This window comes from Phyllobates terribilis, unplaced genomic scaffold (assembly GCF_046119375.1).
Source record: "Phyllobates terribilis strain yellow unplaced genomic scaffold, ASM4611937v1 Scaffold_11__3_contigs__length_659146591, whole genome shotgun sequence".
Classification (NCBI taxonomy): domain Eukaryota; kingdom Metazoa; phylum Chordata; class Amphibia; order Anura; family Dendrobatidae; genus Phyllobates; species Phyllobates terribilis.
The window spans coordinates 509,387,151-509,402,795 of NW_027362771.1; the positions used below are offsets into that span (position 1 = coordinate 509,387,151).

General features: G+C 45.9%; 1 protein-coding gene across 3 annotated transcripts in view; it reads right to left on the bottom strand.

The window, feature by feature from the left end:
* Positions 1-7,100: 7,100 nt before the first annotated feature.
* Positions 7,101-15,645, bottom strand: part of ANXA4 (annexin A4) — an 84,167-nt gene continuing 75,622 nt past the window's right edge. For all 3 annotated transcript variants that reach the window (XM_073653609.1, XM_073653611.1, XM_073653610.1), the window contains 3 exons: positions 15,435-15,493; positions 8,775-8,897; positions 7,101-7,318 (listed from right to left, as the gene is read on the bottom strand). In XM_073653609.1, the coding sequence (XP_073509710.1) occupies positions 7,259-7,318; positions 8,775-8,897; positions 15,435-15,493 (242 nt within the window). In that variant the 3' untranslated portion in view covers positions 7,101-7,258. The remainder of the gene's footprint in view (positions 7,319-8,774; positions 8,898-15,434; positions 15,494-15,645) is intronic.

The window sequence follows — 15,645 nt, forward strand, 5'->3', positions numbered from 1 at the left end:
GATGCCATCAAGTCCACTTGGGGAGTCCCCCAATGGGAGCACAGCAGTGCAAAAACTTCCGGATGAAGACTCCATTCCCCGGGATCCACCTGCTCGCGACTGAGGAAGTCCGCCATGATATTCAGCACTCCTGGGATGTGAATCGCGGATATGGCCGGAACCCTGGATTCGGCCCAAACCAGGATCCGAGAGACCTCCATCACGAGTCTGGAACTCCTCGTCCTGCCCTGATGGTTGATATATGCGACCGCTGTCGCATTGTCCGTCTGAATCCGGACCGGCAGACCGCTCAAAGGGACCGTCCAATGTCGGAGGCAGAGAAATATCGCTCTCAACTCCAAGATGTTGATCGGCAGAGACAACTCTTGACGACCAGACCCCCTGAACCCAGAGATTGTTCCAAACCCCCCCCCCCCCAGCCAGTCAGGCTGGCATCGGTGGTAATGACCGACCACCGTGGGAGGAGGAAGGATTTCCCCAGGGATAAAGTCTCTGGACGTAACCACCATCCAAGAGACTCTAGCACCTTGCGGGAGATACCGACACAGCGATCCAGCGAAGCCAGCGATCAGTCCCAACGGGTCAGAATAAGATCTTGAAGACCCCGGGAATGAAATTGTGCAAACGGTACCGCTTCCATTGCCGCCACCATCAGACCCAGAAGGCGCATACACCTCCGAAGAGACATCGTCATCTCCGACCTCATAGCCTGGACATGGTGACGAAGGATCGCTTGTTTGTCCGGAGGCTGGGATACCACTGCCCGTACCGTGTCGAAATGCATCCCCAAGAACAGGATTGAGTGCGACGGCTCCAATGACGACTTCTTCCAACTGACCAGCCACCCGAAGTCCTCCAGGTGCTGAAGGGAGAGATTGCGAGCTGTCACCGCCTCCTCCGCTGTGGGTGACACAATTAACAGGTCGTCCAGGTAGGGGAGAATCGTAACTCCCTGCTTTCGAAGGAGCGCCATGAGCGACGCCAGAATCTTTGTAAAAACCCTGGGCGCCGAGGCCAACCCGAACGGTAGGGCCACAAACTGGTAATGGGCCTGACCTATGGCGAACCGCAGGAAGCGCTGGTGAGCCCTGCCGATAGGGACATGCAAATAGGAGTCGCGGATGTCGATCGACACCAAAAAAATCGTGCTGCGACAGGGCCGCCACGACGGAGCGAAGAGACTCCATACGGAATTTCCGGGTCCGGACATGCAAATTCAATTCTTTGAGGTCCAGAATGGGGCGAAACTTGTCCTCCTTTTTGGGAACCACAAAAAGGTTGGAGTAAAACCCCCTTCCCTGGTCCTCGGGCGGAACCGGAATCACCACACCCTGCTGCAGAAGAGAGTCGACCTCCCGCAGCAGTGCGGTAGCAAGCCTGGGCTCGGACGGTATGCGCGACTGACGAAACCTGTCCGGAGGTCGAGAATGAAACTATGAAATAACCTTCCGACATAACCCGCGTCCGATACGTGTGACGCCCAAATAGACCCGAATTGTAGCAGACGACCTCCCACCCGAGAGGGTTCCTGACGTCAGTCCGCCTTAGCGGGCTTTTTGTCAGCCTCCCGCTTGTCCTGACGGAAATGTTGTTTCCAGGGAGTACGGGATTTCTGGGAGGTCTTTTTTTCCGGAAGACGAGGGACGATCCGATCTCCAAGAAGGCTGACCGAACCGACCCCTGGGCCGAAAGGATCGACGACCACTACCGGCACTTGACTTGCCGGACGTAGAAACCGCTGCCTTTCGCTGCGGCAAGGCCGTATCTTTGGCCTTGGCTTTAGCAATCAGCTCCGTGAGGTCCGAACCAAACAGCTGACCGCCCTTGTACACCAGACTCAGCAAACTTTGTTTGGATACTGCGTCTCCGGTCCACTGTTTAAGCCACAGTGCTCTCTTGACAGAGACGGCCGAGGATTGAGCCCTGGACATCACCGAAGTAGTATCCAGCACTGCGTCCCTGCCATATCGGGCCGCTTCTTCCAAGAGCTGGAAGAGCCTTTCCACTTTAGACAGCGGAGTTCCATCTTGCCATGCCGTCCGCAGCTGATCCAACCACCGCAGCGAAGCCTCACCAGCCCACATGGCCCCCAAGGCCGCTCGGAATCAGTGACCCGCGGCCTCGTAGATGGACTTTGCCGCTAACTCCGTCCTTCTGTCCAGCGGGTCCTGAAGACTCGCCTTCCCTTTAACAGGAAGCAAAGAGGATTTGCTCAGCTGAGACAATGGCACATCCACTTCAGGAGAGGGGACCCAATTAGTGATAGTTTCCATGGAACAGGGATACAGGGCATCAAACAACCGCAACCCTTGGAAACGTTTATCCGGACACAGGCGTTCTTTCTCCACCGCCTTAAGTTCCTCGTGCATCGGCAGCGTCGAGCGAGCCCGACGCGACTCCTGATACAGCGGGCCGATTTGCCAGGGCGCCCCGTCACCTCTTCAGACAGTTGTAACGCTTCCCGCATAGCTTCAACAAAAGCGTCCACGCGGCCCGAAAGCGAAGCAGAGCGACCCCGCCGATTCTCTTCATCAGAATCGGAGATCTCACCAGAAGAGAGTCTGTCGGCGATTCTGAAGCCTCCGACGCACTGCGCGGAGGGGACGGCGCCGCCACAGGCCTGTGACGTTTCTTGCTTCTAGACGTCGGTTGGGACTTAGCAGAGACCCAATGACCCAGGAGGTCAGACAGACTGTCAATGGAGCGAGTGAGCGCCTCCACCTTAACATCACTGAGACCCCCCAACTAGCGTCGAACCTGACGCCGTTGAAGACCCCGGCGTATCAGATACGCGTGACTGATCCTGAAGCGGACAGAGAGAGGTCCGCGCCCGCTGGTCCCTGATCCGACATGCCCCCACACAGTTGCGAGCGTTGCGGATAAGGTGGTAATAACCTTACAATGGGTGCAGTGACCAAGGATGTGTGAATTCCACTACCACAGCCTGTTCCTGCACAAAAAATCACCTGGCACTGAAGGGTTAAAGCTCCTCCTTAGAAGGAGAAAAGCTACCCCAGTGGCCTGCAGAGCAAAAGTTAACCTGACAGACTAGAGAGAAGCACCCTCTGATCCCAGAAGGGTGCACCTCCAGAGAGGGTTAACAGCCTGATAGGCCAGACCCCGTTCAGAAGGGGTTAATGCTACTGATCCGCACTACCCTTTTTGTGAGGTGTGCGTCAGAGCCATGTCAGCAGGGAAGTAGCAGAGCCATATACAGCACACCCTGTCAGCTAGGACATAAGGAAAGTGCTCTGCGCTGTAGAAGGAACTTTCTGCCTAAAAGGCAGGAGAGACTCACCAGCTGGGGTAGAGACTGCTCTTCTCGGTGTGATGAGAGCGGGGAGCAGGGAGTAGGAGACGCTGCACGAGGATGGACGCTGGCCGGAAGAAGGGGCTGGGACATCTCCAGCGCGCGCTTTCCCGGCACTTCCTGTCACGAACTGACAGCAGAGAGACGCTAAGCCACGCCCCCCACCGGGCTACGAACGGAGCGTGCGAATCCTCCGTCCCTGCTCCCCTGCCAGCCGAGGATCAAACGCTGCATGCAGAAGAGAAATCCCTGCAAGCAGAAAAAAACAGCAGTCACCACAAACACATATAGTGACAGCGGCTGCCGCAGCAGCCGCTGAAAGCACTCAATAAGAGCACTTACCCAGCTGAGCGCCACAGGGACCCCCAGGGATGTGTGGCGCCGTGGCCCTTGCTCCCCCCCACTGCGGAGCTCGCAGGGACCCCACAAGAGCGGTGTGTGTCTCCGCCAGGGAGCGCCCTGTATCTCCCAGGGCCAGCAGGGTTCTGCGGGGACCTCCTTAGGGGGTACGGCAATCCACCAGGGGAGGGTCAGAGGTCCCAGCAGCGCTGAGACCCCCTGAGACCTCTAGACCACGGGGGGTCCAGGTCTCCGGAATAAAAATAAGAAAATCTTCTGAGGAGCTGCAAAGGCAGCGACTATCCTCTGCGACCTCAAATTTAAAACTGAGGAACATGGGAGTAGGAGGAGCCTAAGCTGGAGGGGCCAGTCGTCACTTTTTTCTAATCTGAGGTGAACTATCCTGTGGGGCTCTGCCTACCCACTAGTAATGGATCTGTGTCTCCCTTCCTTCCCTTCTGCTGCTGAAAAGGGCATGACCTGTCATGTCAACCATGCACCAACCAATGAGTAAAATTTGTGCACAAATTTTGACAGCAGCATTAAAGTAAAGCCATTGTATCAGACGACCGTTCCAGCGCCCATATTTCCCCAGCGATATGATCTCACAGTTCTGATAGTATGCCACTAGGGTCAGGGGTCGACTAAAGGCCTTCATCATCACCATCTCTGCTTAGGCTGGGCTTCTTTTGAGATCATTTCTTTCATATACTGCAATACTGTAGGATTACAGTATAAGGCCACGGCCCCACTATCAGTATTTGGTCAGTATTTTTTCTCAGGAGTGGGTGATAAATGCAGAATTGGTGACTTGTTTCTATTATACCTTTTCTCTGATTGTTCCTCACCTGGTTTTGGCTCCCACTCCTGAGAAAACATACTGACCGAATACTGACCAAATACTGATAGTGAGGCCGTAGCGCAAGAAGCAAGCAACCGCGGGTTCAAATCCCCTACAGGGACTATAAATCAAAAACTTTGAAAAAGTATAAAAATATGAGTAAGAGCTCTTTCAGATGTCAGTTTTTCTTGTACAAGAGCTATACATGATTTTCACAGATAGACTATTACAGATACGAGTGCTGGGAGGCTATTCACATGTCTGTCATTCGGCTTCGCACAGGTCCATTTGGTTTAACTGTTTGTTGCTTGTTTGTAGTTAAAAAAATAATTTGCTACTGAAGTCAACATGTTATGCACAGAAATCTGACATGAGTTATGAGTGGAAATAATTACATCTCTTTAGTATTGTCCAGAAGAGAATTAAATTAATATTTTCTTTTGCATTCAATTATTCTTTGTAAATACTTAAAGGGACTGTCAGCACAGAATGACTGTTCAGACTACGTCCCGCCACTAGGTGCTTAATGGAAGCGCCAATCATTTATATACACATCCCCACCTGCTCTACCTGCACCGCCCTCTTCTTTGATTTGACAGCTCTGGCTTCATAGTGTCAGAGATGGAAACCAAGTAGGTGGGAAGCTGTAGTTAAAGGGGTTGTGTGGTACTTTAGATTACTAAAAGTCTTCGGGACCAGGGGGTATACATGAGGGGGGGTAAATACCTTCTGCTGTTGATAATGCCTGTGAGCGGCGCTATAGCTGGCCGCTCACAGGCATCACATGACCCCCGGCTGCAGCCGGCTCTGACATCCGCTGATGTCACAACAAGTGCTGGCAGCAGCCGGGGGTCACGATCTTCCTGGTTCCAGGTGGATGCCAGGCTGTGGGGGGGGGGGTTACCCCCATTGTTGCACCCGGCATCCACCGGGTGTGACGCGGGGACCCCAGCGCTGAGTCACGCCTCACTTGTGACATCAGCGCTGGGGTCACGTGATGCCTGTGAGCGGCCACCGACAGCACCGCTCACAGGCATTATCAACAGCAGAAGGTATTTACAAAAAGTCTTAGGGACCTGGAGGGGGGGGGGGGGGGGAGTAATCTAAAGTACCGCACAACCCCTTTAAAGAGGTTGTCCACTACTTTTACACTGAGGACCTGTACTTGGTTTGACAGTCATCTGGTGCTGACAGTCCTTTTAAGAGAATGTTCGATCCTAGAAATCTGAAATCCGGTCTAAAACCTTCCAAAGGACCTGATTTACCTTTGTGCCAAATATGGGGCAGATTCACCCAGTGGTTTGTCTGAAAAATAAAGCTTTTCTTTTGTATCCCGCTGTAATTGTTGGTGCAAATATGTTGATAGCATTAAGTCCTATAGAGCTAAAACCCTGTGTAAACACGTTGGCCCAATTTACTTATGTGCAAAATTTGGGGAAAATTGGTCCAGTTTGGCTGTAAATTAATATTTGCTTTTGTATTCTTTTTTTTTTGGCGAATGTGTTGATCATAGTAGTTCCTACAAACCTGGCGTAAAATCTTTTGAAGCACCAGGTTTGCTTATGTGTGAAATTTGAGGCAGATTAGTACAGTCATTTGGCCTTAAATTAATATTCACCAAAAAATGGAACATGAAAGCAAAAAAATCTCATGAATGCTTTTGTACAGTATACAGTACATCCTGGAGAGCTGAAACCCAGTTGAAAACTTTCCACAAAATAAAAAAACCACAACACACACCAAACTAATTGTTCAGACCTGGAAAATCCATGTCACATATAGCACAATTAACCTCGTAAGAACGAGACCCAAGAAAATATGGTGATTTTTTTTTTTGACATTTCACGTCACTTGTTTTCCCTGTTTTGCAGTACAATTTGGTAAAGTGAACTAGATCATTTAAAACAACAACTCCTTTCGCAAGGATATAAATCCTCATACAGTTCTATTTAAAGCACCACTCCAGCGTGATCTTTATTTTTTTTATTCAGCGCTGGAGTGGTTCTTTAAATCTAAGCTCCCTGCTACCGGTCATATCCTCTGGGGTGTTTTTTTTTTTTTGGTGCCGCTCGGGTCCCCCTCGTGTCATCTTGTGAGCGCAGCTTCTGACTGTCCGGAAGTCAGAAGCTACATCACACGCTCTCAATACAAGTCTGAGAGGCAGAAAGAGGTGCTCATAGACTTGTATTGAGAAGTGACCGCCGTGCAGCTCCATGAAACACTGGAGCTGCGAGCAGGTCACTTTTCACCGGAAACGGACCGATGCGATGCTGGAAAACGATGAAGGCGGAGGCATGTCAGTATCAGACAGGGGACATACATGTAAAGCACCACTCTAGCGGTGCAATAAAAAAAACATAACGCTGGAGTGGTGCTTTAAGGAAAAAGAAAAAAAAGTTATGGCACTTAGAAAGGGAGGATAAAACAGAAGTGCAGAAACAATCAATCAATCATCTAGGCTGTGCCAAGTCTGTGCCTTTTTAAACCATTTTCTGATTACTTTATGATGGGTGGGATAGAGCAGTCTCTTAAAAGAACAGTGCGGCACAATGAAATATGAATAGATGTGGATCCTAACGAGCATCAGAAAATAAATCCTCACATCAGCAATAAATGTAAAAATGTATATTTAATTAAACATTATACTGTTAAAGTGATATATTGGAATCTTAAAAAATAGTTATTTTTCCTGCGAGCAGTACACGATTGTTAAGCACATGAGATGATCTCTTAGTCTTCGAAGATGTTATTCTGGGAATACTGTAGATTTAGTCTTCCCCTCCACAAAGTTTCAGGAGAACCTTCCTGTAATCTCCAGAACAGTCTCCCTGGAAAGCAAAGTGAAATGTCAGAACATCACACTCTATAAACAAGGAAAAAATAATCAGGTTGGTCTCCCTTTAATAGTTATATCAATGCCTCTACTTTCTTTATTCTTCAAGCAACCTCTTTGTTCATCATTCTTGCAATCTATATTTCAGGCAAATCCTTATGGTTAATCATTTTCCCCCTTGTCAAAACTTCTCTTGTGCAGCACTTTTATTCAATGCTTTGCCTTGGACAATCAGACTTGCGGCCCATTTAGCTGAGCCGACCAAGATAGTTAGATAACGGCTTACTGGCTACGTACAAGCCGATCGGCAGTTTTTATGCCGGTTTAGCCCAGCATTCTATGTGCACAGAGGGATTGCTGTCCTATGTGCGCAGATCGATCATATTATCATTACTGGCAGACCATCTGATTACACAGGATGTGATGTCAAGAACGATGATTTTAATGCCAGCATAAACCATCCAATCCAAGAAATGAGCATTTTGCATATTAGTCGGGTGACTGCACATTTACAAGAGCCGCCAATCCGAGAACAAGTGTATTAATGAACCCTCTTTCCCAAATTATCAGCTCGTATAAATGGGTCCCAAAAACACTATTACCCTGCAGATCAGGGTTAATGTGCATGTTAATAGCGTTCCAAAGCTGGCCAGTGCCTGTAGTATTGAAAGCATAGCTACAGGGAGGGAATTGACTTTATTCCTCTCAGCAGCCTCAGGCTTTCAGTCATAGAGGTGCGGCCGGCACAGCTTCAGTCACCGCTCAGTACACAGTGAGTGGCGGCTGTGACCATGCCCCGGCACTGACTGACAGCCAGCATTGTACTGATGAGCTGGCTGTCAGTCAGTGCTGGGGCGTGGTTACAGCAGCCACTATGTACTGAGCGGTGACTGAAGCCCCGCTGGCCGCGCCTCTATGAATTAAAGCCAGAAGCTGCCAGGAGGAATAAAAGTTAAAATTTCTTTCCAGTAGCCGGGCTTTCAGTGCAGCGGCCGAACAGCTTTAGGAACCAATGTCTGCAGGTTAATAGCATTTTGAAACATAAAAGTTCCCTTTAAACCTTACCATATAAAAAGCTGCCAATCATTTAGCAGACAGGGACAATTTTGCCATTAACATACAACTATCTTGTTTCTGTGACTACAGTAGGGACGCTCCCTGAACGAGGGGGAATTTACATATAACAAAGCAAGTCGTTGCCCATTAGTGGACTTGATTGAATGGCAATAGAAACTAGTGAAATCTCTGCTCAGCGAGGAGTAGCATTTACCTATATAGAGGGCTGAGACTGACTACATGGGGTAAAAGAACATATGCCCTTTTTGGAGGTTTATGTAACGGTTCAGATTCTGTTGATACTTCTAGTAATGGTATGACATAACCAAATATGACGTGGAGTTTGACACTCTGACCAATACTATATAGTTTGCGTCATGGATTAGGACTCTCACCTTGATAAAAGAGTGCAGGGACTTTCCATACAACTTCTTGAACTCTGAGCGGATTTCCAACATGTCAATTTCACAGCGTGAGACCATCACTCTGATCAGTGTGTCATCATCAGTGCCCAGACCCTGTGATGTGAGCACACACATGTAATGGCAGCCTGGATTATTATATGAGACTCTTGGCACATACTGTAGCTTGTATATTGAGCATAATAGCACATGTATGGGTGCATTTGGTTTGCTTTTACCGAAATATCAATGGGTGTTCTAGAACATTTCAGAAATAAACCCATTAAAAAGAAAGAAGCAGTAATTACATTATGCAAACTTTTCCTTAGAAATAATGCTGCAGTGTTATTAGATAGTTCTGTGCTGTGGAAATCAGCAAAAAGTATGTATAGATCTTAAAAAGGCATAAATACTGTGAGGAGCTGACTATTTACTAAAGACTTATCCAGCATGGAGTACCAATTTTCGTTGATTTTATTGTTGTATTCTGGCTGTTTTTTTGTTCTGCTTGCTCAGTGAAGGAGAACAAGTACCTACATGTTTAGTGGGGAGTGGGTGAAATGTCATAGAAGGGATAGGATCTAGTCTGAGGACCTGGACCATGGATGGATTGATGGCTTATGGAGTAGAGCTTAGCTGCTGAATGGGCTGGATAAACGTGCTACAGTTATGGGATCTGTCGTTTGGATTTGATAAACTTTCTTAAAGGACTGTTGCTACTGGATACCTTTGCTTCTATTGTTTTAACTGTCATATGGAGGATAATGGACTGTGACTACAGACTATACTGGCTGGAGATATGAAATCTGTGGGCCAACCAAAAGTTGGGGGACTGAGTATCGCCTGGTACAAAGGCAGTGGAACTACCGCCCCCGGGGAGGGGATCTTGTGGACTGAGACAATTGTATTTTGGACATTTACCTGGAATTGCTGTATTACCATGGATGTAAGCAATAAAATATTGTTCCATAGTTAACCTGCCTGGGTGATTAGTAAAACCAACAATCTCAGATCTTCACAAATACAATAACCATAAAGAGGGGCATACATGTCATAGTGATTGATTGAGTCTGTCACTTTTTACGTCTTCACTTTTAAAAGGGGAATCTGTCAGCAGGTTTGTGCTATGCAATCTGAGCACAGCATGATACAGAAGCAGAGACACTATGGTTCTGGTTCTCCAAAGGATAGGTAGTGATGAGCGAGCGTGTTCTGTTAACCCTTTTGGCAAGCATGCTCGGGTGCTCGCCAGTATTTACGCCTTGCTCGAGTGTTATGTTTTAGTCTCTGCGTATTCATGATTTGCGACAGTTAGGCATTCCTCGCATGTATTAAAGCTGTCAAACTGTTGCAAATCATGGACACGCAGCGACAAACACATAACACTTGAGCATGCCGTAAATACTCGGCAACCACCCGAGCATGCTTGCCGAAAGGGATAACATTACACGCTCGCTCATCACTAGTAGTAACTTATTGATCAGGGGGGACGGACAGCTGGGACCAGCAGAACTCAGGCACTTATGCCAGAATGGAGCGGCCGTGTGCATGCGCGATTGCCCCTCTATTCATTCCCTGGGGGGATGCGGCTAGTTCTGGCAGCCACATACAGAAGAGTTGTGGTCAAGCATTTGCACTGCCGCTAACAGGGATATAAAATGCCACGTTCTGCCTCCACGGATCAATAAATGATCACCTATCCCACAGATGGGTGATAAATGGTTCCCATTTTTCATCTTTACACTGGTGTGAAGATCCAGAGCAGCCATACTTTTACACAGGTGTTAGAGTCAATACACTAATAGATCAAGTTGCAGATCCACTTCAAATATTCATTCAATTAAAATCAGTTTTATTTTTCTGCTCATTGATCGAATTTAAATAGGAAGAGAAATCTTCCATCCAAAACATTGCCCACCCCGTCATACTTCTGTTTCTACACTAATTTCTCATCCGTTATTCGTCCCTCCGTGCATCTCGCTTGCTCTCCTTATTCTCTATCTCTCCCGCCTGCTCTGAGCAGACAGGAGAGCTGTAATGAATGCCGAGCAGAGCTGCCGCTTCTCCGCTCATTTGTCACTTGTGGTTCAGCTTCACTGGAGCTTAAAAAGAGCAAATCCTTCAGCAAGTGAGAAAGATACCGGGGCTGTACCAGGAGAGTATGCCAGACAGTGTCCCTCCTGGGAGAAGGCGGCAAAGTGACATGACCGAAAAAAAAAAAGTATTACAGGCATTTATTTTTATCCAGTCATATTCCTGCAGTCCTATCCTAATCCAACACTTCTAATTTATTCTAGATCTTAATAGGTGACGCTCATTAATATTTATAACCACAAAATAAGTACTCTAAATAAGCATTCATTATGTCACGGTTAGGTCTCATACGGTGTCAGTCACATGTATGAAAGCCTTGTCCTGTTGCCCTCTCTTCCTCGCAGAAGGTCATCACAAAAAGCAGCCCCCATAATCTGCTCCCATCACTGTTGTCAGGAAATCCAAAGAGAAATCATCATGCCTTCTGTGAGAAAGCTAAAGCCTGGGCGTCATTGGACCATCCAAAATGACAATGATCCCAAGTATACCTCCTAGGCGACCAAGGCTTAATTTCAGAAGTAGCCCTAAAGAGTTTGGAGCAGCTGTCACAGTCCCTGACTTGAACCCCATTGGAAAACTTTGATGGGTTTGGTGCTGCACCTGCCTTCTTCAAAAGATCAAAATTATCCAATGAACTGGAAGCCATTGCCCATGAGAAATCGGCTTTGAAACCTCAGGAATGCTCCCTAGAAGCTGGTGTCTGGCTATGCATCATATTTGCAGCAGGTCTTAACATCCAAAAGGGGCTCAACTAAGAATTATTGAGCCCCTTTTTAACAAGCATCTTTACACTGTGTGCAGAATTATTAGGCAAGTTGTATTTTAGAGGATTATTTTTATTATTGATCAACAACTATGTTCTCAATCAACCGAAAAGACTCAAATATCCAAGCTTAATATTTTTGGAAGTTGGAGCGGGGTTTTTTTTTAGATTTGGCTATCTTAGGAGGATATCTGTTTGTGCAGGTAACTATTACTGTGCCGAATTATTAGGCAACTTAATAAAAACCAAATATAATCCCATCTCACTTGTTTATTTTCACCAGGTAAACCAATATCAGTGCACAAAATGTAGAAAAACATTTCTGACATGCAAAAACCCAAAGCAAAAAAATTAGTGATCAATATAGCCACCTTTATTTATGAGGACACTCAACAGCCTACCATCCATAGATTCTGTCAGTTGCTTGATCTGTTTTCCAACAACATTGCGTGTAGCAGCCACCACAGCCTCCCAGACACTGTTCCGAGAGGTGTACCGTTTTCCCTCCCTGTAGATCTCACATTTTATGATGGAACACAGGTTCTCTATGGGGTTCAGATCAGGTGAACAAGGGGGCCATGTCATTATTTTTTCTTCGTTTAGACCTTTACTGGCCAGCCATGCTGTGGAGTAGTTGGATGCATGTGATGGAGCATTGTCCTGCATGAAAATCATGTTTTTCTTGAACGATACCGACTTTTTCCTGTACCACCGCTTGAAGAAGTTGTCTTCCAGAAACTGGTAGTAGGTCTGGGAGTTGATCTTCACTCCATCCTCAACCCGAAAAGGTCCCACAAGTTCATCTTTGATGATACCAGCCCATACCAGTACCCCACCTCCACCTTGCTGGCGTCTGAGTCGGAGTGGAGCTCTCTGCCCTTTACTGATTGATCCATCCATCTGGCCCATCAAGAGTCACTCTCCTTTCATCAGTCCATAAAACCTTTGAAAAATCAGTCTTAAGGTATTTCTTGGCCCATTCTTGACGTTTTATCTTATGTTTCTTGTTCAAAGGTGATCGTTTTTCAGCCTTCCTTACCTTGGCCATGTCCCCGAGTATCGCACACCTTGTGCTTTTTGATACTCCAGTAACGTTGCAGCTCTGAAATATGGTAATACTGGTGGCGAATGGCATCTTGGCAGCTTCACGCTTGATTTTCCTCAATTCATGGGCTGTTATTTTGTGCCTTTTTTGGCCAACACGCTTCTTGCGACCTTGTTAGCTATTTTCCATGAAACGCTTGATTGTTCGGTGATCACGCTACAAAAGTTTGGAAATTTCAAGACTGCTGCATCCCTCTGCAAGACATCTCACAATTTTGGACTTTTCAGTGCCCATCAAATCTCTCTTCTGACCCATTTTGCCAAAGGAAAGGAAGTTGCCTAATAATTAAGCACACCTTATATAGGGTGTTGATGTCATTAGTCAACACCCCTCCTCATTACAGAGATGCACATCACCAGATTTACTTAATTGGTAGTTAGCTCTCAAGCCTATGCAGCTTGGAGTAGGACAACATGTATAATTAGTATCATGTGATCAAAATACTCATTTGCCTAACAATTCGGCACACAGTGTAGTACTGAGATTACAGTAGTCAGTAAAAACTTCATTTTGGCCCATATTCATTACAATGTTTTTGCATTTTTTTTTTTTTTTTTTTTTTTAAGTGATTTACGTCCGAATTCTGGCATAATTCTTGCAGAACCCCATGGTGAGCCAAAATTTTGTAACTTTTTCGTTTTCACACCAGTTTTGACTAGCTTTGCCATCATGGGTGGAGCTAGGATGGGACGGAGGTGTCCCAACACCCGCCTATCTAATTCATAATCAGTTGTGGCATACCTTATGCCAAAGAGGTTACTCCAGTCCCTGAATGGAATAAGATTTGTAGCAAGGCTTAGGCACCTTTTATTCCACCATGCTCCTTCATCGAGACTGGCGTGTACAACGCAAGTGTTAATGAATTGGGGCTGTGTGTACAAACCACATTTGTTATATTCCTTGTGTTGAGCTATTTACATGGTCTTTGTTTGATTGGATTATTGCAAACAGCAGAAAGTGTGTACATTTTTCTAAAACCTAAATTTGCAAATGGGGAAGTTGAATAATTTTGCTTGCAACTGTATGTAATAGTTAAAAGGGTACTTTTTTGGTTTTGAGTGGAGAATGGTAATAAATGATAAGCCCCTTAAAAAGATAAGTTGCTAGCATGTTATTCTGCCTTACAGCATATCCAAAAGGGTTGTCTACTCTGGCTAGTGAAAGATCCTACACTATTAGATATACATGCCTTACAGAGGATCTTTCACCAGTTGTAGCATGATAAACTGTCCACACTATGGACTCGTGGGTGCAGAGCTGAATTTTTTTTTTTTTTTTTAAATTTCTCCCCTCTATTGTGGATATATTAGCTAATAAATTGAAGTCATAATTTATCTCAGTTCAACTGGATGTTAGCAGAGATTTGTCTCTGGGGGCATGTACTGTATGAGGTTGACCAATCATTAACAGCCAGTGTCATGCAGAGGAGAAAAGAACATTTCCTCCTCTCCTCACTGATCTCTGCAGCTACTGTGTAGAGATACTGCAGTGCTGAGTTATTACAAACACTTCCAGATTTCATCTCACGACAGTCAGTGTGGGATGAGTGAGAGCTGACAGAACTATGAATTGAGAACTGGAACTGTGTGTAATGATGCATACCTCAGCTGAAATATGTTTCCAACATGCCAAAAGGAGCCCACTTGCTATGTTAGGTCAATGAGGGTCTATGGATACTTTTAGTTTTGTACAAGGAGCCTTCAGCTTACCTTGTGCATGCTGTACCACAACTACATAATGTTTGAATTTGAACAAATTAGGAAAATTGTCCTGGTCCTTAAAGAGACCCTGCATCCCATGAAAGATAGGGGGACTATAAAATTTCTCATGTACAGACTATTCCTGATGCCCTCAGTTTGCCTCCTCCGCTTATATTGGCGTTCCATTTCTCCTGGTTCCAAGATGTCCACTGCAGAGTCATGGGGAGCACCGTTTTAAGTTTACACCACTCCCTTTATGATTTTTACTGTGCAGTGGGATAGGAAAAGCAATAGAGGCATGGTTCAGATTCACCACGGAGTTCTTCATGCCACTTCAGTGGACAACTTGGAAGGAGAAACGCAACTCCGATCTGAGCGGAGGAGGCAGCGAGAGGCAAACGGAGGACAGGGTGACCATTTATGAGAAAGGTGTAGTCATTTTCAGTGACAGGGTGTAGGATTGCTTTGAGGGCTCGCTTACACTTGTGTATAAATTGAAAGAGTACAATCAAAATCACCTGCCATACAGACCATCAGTATGGCATGCGATTTTTGCGGACACATTGCAACTCTAGCATGGGAAACTGGAAATGGTCCTATAAATGATTAATAGCTGCTGAGTAAAAAAAAAAAAATCAGATTACATACAAATGAGAAAAAACTTATAAGCAAGTGTGAGCGAACCCTAGATGTTCCACTCACTGGCTTCACAACGTCCAACACTTATGATCATGTAATTGATAAACTCTTGTTTTACATAACTGCAAAATTCCCAGAATTTAGTCTTCTGATAATACTGAGAAAAAGACTTGCCAGAAGAACTTGTATCCTCTGCAACGCGCAGCAGTCACAGCTTACAATTATTTATGTCTCTGCCTAGTATATAAAGGTGAGGATTTCACACGTTACAATCCCTAGAGGAATTATTATTGATCTCATGTATAGATTTGTTAGATGCAATAAAACCTTTCATTTAGCAGAGAACAACTCACCTTCATGGATTTATATAATCTCTCAGCAAAGTAAGTGGGTTTATTTTTGATACACTTTACTGCAAAATGAACAGAAAAAAAATGGCATAGATTAGAAATACAATTCCTATGCCTGGTTATTCATACATAGCCGCCATACAAAAAGTCTCTTCTGTGGGCTTAATACACCAGGAAATATGGATGATTAATAGGATAATGTTATTTTACAGGG